The sequence below is a fragment of the Littorina saxatilis genome, linkage group LG11, assembly GCF_037325665.1.
Source record: "Littorina saxatilis isolate snail1 linkage group LG11, US_GU_Lsax_2.0, whole genome shotgun sequence".
Taxonomy (NCBI): domain Eukaryota; kingdom Metazoa; phylum Mollusca; class Gastropoda; order Littorinimorpha; family Littorinidae; genus Littorina; species Littorina saxatilis.
The window spans coordinates 30,217,764-30,226,674 of record NC_090255.1 but is presented as its reverse complement, the minus strand read 5'-3'; the positions used below and the strand labels follow the sequence as shown (position 1 = coordinate 30,226,674).

At 42.8% G+C, this 8,911-nt stretch overlaps 1 protein-coding gene across 4 annotated transcripts; it reads right to left on the bottom strand.

Moving 5' to 3' along the window:
- Positions 1 to 2,456: 2,456 nt before the first annotated feature.
- On the bottom strand, positions 2,457 to 7,177 carry LOC138980232 (uncharacterized). Of its 4 annotated transcripts, none has more exons than XM_070353075.1 (4): positions 7,046 to 7,177; positions 4,947 to 5,202; positions 4,516 to 4,683; positions 2,457 to 3,160 (listed from the first exon to the last, which is right to left on the bottom strand). In XM_070353075.1, exons 2-4 carry the CDS (start codon positions 5,158 to 5,160, stop codon positions 2,934 to 2,936), a joined length of 609 nt encoding a protein of 202 aa, XP_070209176.1. In that variant the 5' UTR covers positions 5,161 to 5,202; positions 7,046 to 7,177; the 3' UTR covers positions 2,457 to 2,933. The 4 variants fall into 4 exon arrangements, with proteins under 4 accessions (XP_070209176.1, XP_070209175.1, XP_070209177.1 ...); XM_070353074.1 differs by lacking the exon at positions 7,046 to 7,177 and adding an exon at positions 6,885 to 7,021; XM_070353076.1 differs by lacking the exon at positions 7,046 to 7,177 and adding an exon at positions 6,948 to 7,016.
- Positions 7,178 to 8,911: the final 1,734 nt, after the last annotated feature.

The window sequence follows — 8,911 nt, the reverse complement described above, 5'->3', positions numbered from 1 at the left end:
AAACCGAACAATGTGAAATCGTCTTCCCCGAATCGGCAAACTGCAGCTGGGTGAGAACTGTATCTATACCACAATCCTTCACGCGATCTGACTTAACCTTGACCCCTGACCTGGTCTACATACCACACACGACACAAACCAGTCACCTGTTTTTACCCCCCCCCCCCCCAACCCCCCACCACCCGTTTTCTTTGGATACACACTTTAACTACATACGTGCCGACAAAATGTTGATCATTGCTTCAATACTTTGAAGCTGTTGCTTGGATAATAACCATGTACAATTAGTATTTTGGTGTTCAGTCAAATGTTAAAGTTTCTATCATAAACATACACACATACACACGCACAGACAGACAAAAGTTAGCATCGCATAGGCTACACTTACGTGAGCCAAAAATAATAGCAAAATCTCAAAGTATGTGTAAATCCCCTAATATGGACCACCTTCAACAAATCGAAGAAAATAAAAGCTAAAGGCTATTTTCATTAATTTATTAAAAAGCTTGCTGAAAATAACCTATAACTAGCCCTCGAGATTTCAAAATAATATATCAAATAGTCTTCTTTTCGTGGAAGTTGATAATTTCACTTATTGGCTCACGTAAGTGTAGCCTATGCGATCGTAACTTTGTCTGTCTGTGCGTGCGTGTGTGTGTGCGTGTGTATGTCTGTGGTAGAAACTCTAACATTTGAAGACGTCACATTACATTGAAGTCACATTATGACGTAAGAGGGTTAGACGTCACGCGAAGGAAGTACTGAAAGTCTCGGTCATTATTATTTTGAGCGGGCCGAAACTAGTGTACATGCAGACAGACAGATCTAGATCTAGTGTCTCGCTTTCTTGCACAGTTTCACCTATTCTCTTTCTGTGTGTGTGTGTGTGTGTGTGTGTGTGTGTGTGTGTGTGTGTGTGTGTGTGTTTGTGTGTGTGTGCAGGGGCGGATCTGGGGGGGTGCAATGGGTGCAATTGCACCCCCCCCCCCCAGCGGGACAAAAAAAAAAGAAGAAAAAAAAAAAGAAGAAAAAAAAAAAGAAGAAAAATGTATCACCTGAAAATAGCACTTTACACGCTCAGATTGCACCAGATTGCACAATTTTGCTTCCTTTTTAAAACAAAATTCCGGGGGGGCATGCCCCCGGCCCCCCTAGCATGCTCGGCGCTTCGCGCCATCGGTTCGGCGCTTCGCGCCTTCGCTGATAAGATACAAAAACAAAAAAAAGAACTTTGCACCCCCCCCTTTCAAAACCCAGATCCGCCCCTGTGTGTGTGTGTGTGTGTGTGTGTGTGTGTGTGTGTGTGTGTGTGTGTGTGTGTGTGTGTGTGTGTGTGTATGTGTGACGGAGTGATTGAGTTTGTGTTACTGTTTGTCGATTTCTTACGTGAGCCTTGATGGCTTCGCCTCTTGTTTTCACTCTGTTTTTGATCAGCTTCTTTAGTTTCCTGGTGTGCTTCAAATAATGCTCTCACCGCCAACCCGAAACAGATAAATCTAAAGCATATTTGATTTAGTCGGACTTGGACACTAAGTTGTATCAGGTTATTTTGAAGTAAAGGGGGCTTTTCACAGTGATTAGTGAAGGCCGCTTCACTGGTCCATATTGGGCGCCCAGGCTCCTAATATGGACCATTTGTGATTTTTTTCTGTATTTAATTTTTGCTGAATGTCTATCAAAGCTATTACACTCTAACGATTAACCTAAGAGAGAAGGACTACCAAACACAAAATGAAACTTCTTCGCAAGAAAACAAACTAGTTATCAGCATGAGAGAAACAGGGGTCCATATTAGGAGCCCTTCCCCAAAACACACACACACACACACACACACACTCTCTCTCTCTCTCTCTCTCTCTCTCACACACACACACACACACACACACACACACACACACACACACACACACACACACACACACACACACATGGAATTTAATATACACGCACGAGTACAATAAACTAAGAGCAACTATTCAGTATATACAGTTCACACCTTTACAGGAAAAACGCCTATCACTAACAAATTATACGAAACTCAAATGTGCAAATCTGAGGGTCATGTTTCTAAGCCAAAACAAATGTACAAGACAGCAAAGCAAATAGAATAGGTATGCGACAAACCCGACCAACAAAATCAATGCATGTTCAAACACACACAAAGGGACGACGACCAAAAACAACAACAACATTGAACAACAACAACAACAACAACAACAACAACAACAACAACAACAACAACAACATTGGAACAAGCGCTCTGAGACAAAAAGTCGGTAGGAGGCCTCGATTTTCTCTTTCTCATCTCTTTGCTTTATTCCACACTGAGCCTACGTGTTGTTAAAATTATTTTTCACAACGCGTAAAACAATGTTTAGTCTTTGGGAAAAAAAAGGAAAAATAAAAAACACAGGGTTTGTCCAGTGAACTAAACGGAATTTTTTTTTAAATTGGGGGGGGGGGGGGGGGGGGTGGGAAGGGCAACACAAAAACAACAAGCAAACAAACAAACCTAAACTAACTAATAAACGAGCAAATAGATAGCGACTATGCCATTTCTTTCTTTCTTTAGTTGGTGTTTAACGTCGTTTTCAACCGTTATATCGCGACGGGGAAAGGGAGGGGATGGAATAGAGCCACTTGTCAATTGTTTCTTGATCACAAAAGCACTAATCAACAAATTGCTCCAGGGGCTCGCAACGTAGTACAATATATTACAAGTGACACTTTATTCGAAAGAGAACAAGAAAATCATGCTACAGTTCATTCTAAAGAATACGTTTTCATCTTCAAAACATTCCCCCACCTTCCGGCCTTCGTTGTCAGATTGTTCACCAAATCCCTCGTGTATAGGCCAACACACATGTGTATCATCCCCCTGAAAGTCAGAAAAGTTCCACCTCACGGCGTCAGCCCTTTCAAACCGTTTCCTCTCAACGCTTGCCCTTTTTCTTCTTGCCGAAGCTGTCGCCGTTGTCGTCTTTGGGGTTGTTAGTGCGGTCGCAGACGGTGAAGAAAGCGGCGACGAAAGCCAGAGCGATGAAAATGATGACGAAACCCCGCGAGTAATCCATTTTGATGACGTTGGTGCTGGCAAGTTGCTTCAGATTGCGTCCCAGGAACTGCTCGTAGAGAACCAGGCATGTGATGCACACGAACCCTGGAGGAGAAAAATAAATTGAATCAACGCATGCATTAAAAGATAACAATGACAGTCCAGAAGAAAGTACTTTTTTTTCAAAACGTGTACGTGCAACGTCATCAAATGCAGGGCTCCCCACGGACGCCCGTCCAAAAGGGTCCCGGGACCCCCATTTTTCATTTTGAGAGGGTCCATGGACCCCCCAGGCGGTGTTTTAGAGGGTCCCAAAAGTCCCTGGTCCCCAAAACCCCTGTGTACTAACGTCTTGTGATATGAAGGCTTTTTTTTTTTTTATATCTCAAGAATATTCGAGACTGAGGACACTTCAACTATACCGTGTCAAATGCAACACACACACACACACTTTCAACTTGACTTTTCGTCTTTCTATTATAATGTTCTATGTCAAACATAAGTGTGTTGGTGTGCCTCTGAAAAAAGTACCTTTGCGGCGACGCAAGACAACGGAAATTTAGTGCGTTCCAGGATCCGGTCTTTAAAGGTTGAGCGCGTCCCGGGACCCCCTCCATTAATTTCTCGTACGTGATTGTGGCCTCTAGTGGGTATAGGACGTAGGGGAGCCCTGTCAAATGTACCTTTTACGTCACACGTTGGCCAGGATCTACCCGTCGCGTATAATTATGTCATTTATGACAAGCAAGTCTCTTCTACGCGAACGAGTAACGTCAAAATCTACCCGTACACGTCCCGACTACACATTGTGCTTCTGGCCCCCTGTTACGTCTTGATTGTGACACCATGACAACAACTAAAACTCGGAAAACAAATTGTTGCCGTGACAGTGTGGCATCAATTTTTACAAACAGGTAAATATGACGTCGTCCGAGAAATCGGAGAAAAACAGCTTGTAAGTGGCATTTTATACCTGCGCAGAGTCAGCGGCGCTGCATGCTGCGATAGGGATTATGACGAGTACTTGGCTTGTTTTCTTTTCACGCAACGTGTAGTGGGCTGGGAAAAAAAAGAATTACCTCAATAATCTGCAGTGCGTCGTCTGTGCCGCTGACTCTGCGCAGGTATAATTTGCCCCTAATGGGCAGAATAGACCTGCGCAGTCTCAGCGGCACAGACGACGCACTGCAGATTACCCCAGCCCGCTACACGTTGCACGAAAGGATAACAGGCCAAATACTCGTCATAATCCCTATCGCGGCATAAATAATAGGCAGTGCGTCGTCTGTGCCGCTGAAACTGCGCAGGTATATATTCTGCCCATAAGAGATCATGGGCTTCTAACGCCTGTCTACATAACGCATGCGCATGGCGGACCGCATACCCATGTGCATAAAAACAACACCCGATAGTATACTAGGGCGAAGCACCCTAGGACAACTACAAGCGCCACCACTGACCAGACAGCAGCGAGAAGATCATGAGCCAGTCCGGATTGTAAGCCTTGCCGCACGACGCGTTGTAGAAGGCAAAGCCATAGGCCTGCACTAGGAAGAACTGCAGAAACATGGACCCAATTCCGAACGACAGGGCCAGCACTCCGTACAGCTGGGTATCGTTTCTGCCAGCTGCATAGAGAGAAAAAAGTCAATTAATATGTAATAAATAATGAGTCAGCTACAAAGATATTTTTTTAATTAATCAAGAAAAAAGAAAAAAGTATGCGGATGGTTAAATGGATGAACGGATGGAGAGAGAGAGAGAGGTGCATGCAGTCTCCGAGGCTATGATAGGATACACTACCTTGGACGGCTGAAACTTTTTTTGTGTGTTAGCCCTACAGACAGAAGTTTTACATAACTTCAGCGATTTCTATTAAAGAAGTTCTCACCGTCTTTGAATTGGTTAAAGTCTGTGAGAGTAAAGTTGCCCTGAGGGTCCAAGGAGACGAAAAGTCCATTGTAGACCGTGACGGCGCCGGAAGTTTCGTCATAGACACGTGACCAATATGGCGAACACATCCCAGCCACCAGAGCAGCCAGTCCCACCACATGCAGGCCAAAGGAGATGCAGAGGGAACAGCTTCTTTTTCCGCGCACCGGCATGATCAGTGTGTGTGTGTGTTAAATGATAAAATGTTCGTTGAGCTGAAAGGGCAAAAAAGATGAGGTAGAGAGAATCATAGCCAAGCGCTAATACTGACAATTACAATGTCAGAGACAAAAAAGTCCTTGTCCGTCAAAATTAGTACATTGAACGGACAATCAGGTGCCTTTGATGCATATAAACCTGTCTTTCAACCATGACTCAATTAAGCAGTAATTATATGTAGGCTATAGTTAATGAAATGATACAATTTTAAAATCAACAAATTCAAGCGCTCTAAAATATATAATAGACTACAACAGGACTCAAGTGAGAGTTATGCGAGTTTACAATACAGGAAGCAAAATAATTACAAGATGAAGTAAACGAAGTACAAACAAGTCGCGTAAGGCGAAAATACAATATTTAGTCAAGTAGCTGTCGAACTCACAGAATGAAACTGAACGCAATGCAACGCAGCAAGACCGTATACTCGTGGTCCACCGCTCACGGCATAGGCAGTGAAATTGACAAGAAGAGCGGGGTAGTGGTTGCGCTATGCTGCATAGCACGCTTTTCTGTACCTCTCTTCGTTTTAACTTTCTGAGCGTGTTTTTAATCCAAACATATCATATCTATATGTTTTTGGAATCAGGAACCGACAAGGAATAAGATGAAACTGTTTTTAAATTGATTTGGAATATTTAATTTTGATAATAATGTTTATATATTTAATTTTCAGAGCTTGTTTTTAATCCGAATATAACATATTTATATGTTTTTGGAATCAGCAAATGATGGAGAATAAGATAAACGTAAATTTGGATCGTTTTATAAATTTTTGTTTTTTTTTACAATTTTCAGATTTTTAATGACCAAAGTCATTAATTAATTTTTAAGCCACCAAGCTGAAATGCAATACCGAAGTCCGGGCTTTGTCGAAGATTACTTGACCAAAATTTCAACCAATTTGGTTGAAAAATGAGGGCGTGACAGTGCCGCCTCAACTTTCACGAAAAGCCGGATATGACGTCATCAAAGACATTTATCAAAAAAATTTAAAAAACGTTCGGGGATTTCATACCCAGGAACTCTCATGTCAAATTTCATAAAGATCGGTCCAGTAGTTTAGTCTGAATCGCTCTACACACACACACACACACACACACACACGCACAGACAGACAGACACACATACACCACGACCCTCGTTTCGATTCCCCCTCGATGTTAAAATATTTAGTCAAAACTTGACTAAATATAAAAAATTAAAAATAGAAAAGGAGAACAAGAAAAAAATTACAAATTAAAATATGGTGGAAACTCCCATGGAGAGAGGGGTTACAAACTGCACAGCCACAACCACAAAACCGCTAATTGCGCTTTTCCGACAAACTTTTCCATTTTTCGTCAATATTCCAAATTAACGATCAAGACACAAAAAACAAACATGACAAGCATATTAATTTTTTGTGGTAACATTTTATACCCATCAAATCCTCAGAGTAATGCTTAATTGACTTTTTAATATTAGCAATATATGTATATATACAAATTTACTTGTCTAATTCTGAGACATAATATTTTTGTACCAACATTATATACTCACCCAGTTAAGAAAGATTCCTTTTTCGTATCTATGCTTAGTATTGTGTGTATACTCACAAAATTCTCAATCTGAACGGTTTTATAGTATAACAAGTTAGTATAGCGCATGTATGAACATTGTACTACATATTACTCACCGAATTCTGATAATTCTCACCAATTACGGAATCTTATAAATTACAATAACGTTTAACACTCACGTCTCGCTCTAAGAAACACGACAAAATATTTTATTCGAATGACATCAGATTCCAGAACAATCTGCCCGACCTTTCGCTCTTATAAAAGGATGACCTACCTTGCAATTCAATATGACAGCGGGTATTCAACTCGTCAGTCACTCAACTTACAGGTTATCGAAACTTAAAATCGATATGCGTAGTAATCTGTGCGGTGTCAAAACTATCGATTCGGGGTGATCGTCTACGAATCAAATCAATTCACAATGTTCGACGCGTGACGTAAATTTGTGTGTGTGCAAAAGTAGAGCTGTCACGAGACAGAGCATAATTAAACTGCATCAGAAGTTTAGCCATACCGCGTCAAAACACAGACAGTGATTAGAAGAAAAGGTGAAGAAGAATATGAAAGGGTGAGGGGGATGAGGAGAAGGGGGGGGGGGCAGAGAGAGAGAGAGAGACAGACAGACAGACAGACAGACAGACACTGACAGAGACAGACAGAGACAGACAGACACAGACAGACACAGACAGACACAAACAGATACTGACAGACAGACAGACAGACAGCCAGCCAGCTAGAACCACAGACGGACAGACAGACAGACAGACAGGCAGAGAAGGACAGGCAGAGACAGAGACAGACAGTCAGAGAGAGAGACAGAGCGAGGGGCAGACAGACGGACAAATGGACTGAGAGGGGGAGGGGGGGGGGGAGGGGGCGGAAGACGGAAAGATCGAAATGTATGCACTATCTCTGAGGCAAACAGCCTGCCAAACGGTTGTGTGACGTGTCTAGTGTGTTGGCGAAATGTCTTGTGCTTGTCACTTCTCGCTTTCAGCCCTCACCGCTGGCTAGCACCGTCTGTCCTTTTTAGGACAATGCGAAAAGAGAGCAGAATGCGTCAGTCTCTCCTGCCAGTACAATAACCTCTCCACAACAAGCCCTATGTAGTGCCTCCATCGCGGCGACAGGCGTAAACTGGGTACCGCAAGGCCCCAGGCTAGACTACAAGGACTCGGAGGAGGTTGGCCCCTAGACGTGCGGCATGCGGGCCCACCGGTGTGTGGAAACGCCCAGGTGCCCACGAACCAACCTCCAGCTATGGGTCAAATAGCCGGGCAGGATAGGCTCGTCAACCCTGGCAGGCAGCTATCCTAAGAGAAGACCACTCTGAATTCAAAACGAGGGTAGAGCGCTAGGAGGCTCATCATCCGGCCATGGAAGGAAACTCGTATAGGAGAAGGAAAACTCCGAAATGAAACCCACGCAGTCCCTCGAAGACGGAACGGCACTGGCCTTTTTTAGGCGGGGAGCAGACCGGGTGCCTACGCTATCCTCGACAAATGGTTGTGTCATCAACGAATCTGAGGCAAACAGTCATGAAAACCCCGGTCCTCTATTCGTTCCAGCCCTAAATTCAATTCAATCTCACCGAACTAGTATAGGCTTTACAGGTAAACGCTGGCACCAACCAGCGATTTTTTTTTAATGGTTGGGCGACGGGGGTGGTAAGTGCATTCAGTGATCTCTTTTCAAGCAGTGACAGTGAACTGTACACCTTTCAATCGTGTGAGTAGGTGCGTATACACACGTTCAAATACAGTGGGACCCCTCCTTGTTTTCACTACCTATTTTATTCATGTTTTTATCACTTAGTTAGTGGACGAATTTTGTGTAATGTATGTTTGATGGTGTATGCTTTTGATTAAGCGTTGTTGACTATGAATGTAGATGTAAATGCTTGTATAACTGTGTTTTAATTTTAAATGTGTCAAGCGCAAAAGAGCATAATTGTAAAGTTATGATGTTGTGCTATATAAATGCTCATTTGTTATTATTATTATCATTATTGAAAGACCTTCTTTTAAATCTGGAGACAAAAATCAATAGCAATAGGTCTTTAAAAGTGGAGGGGGTCGTTAAATGGGGGCAAATGTGGAAACGTTATGAACGGAATGCTAAAAATGCTCAATTCTTAGAG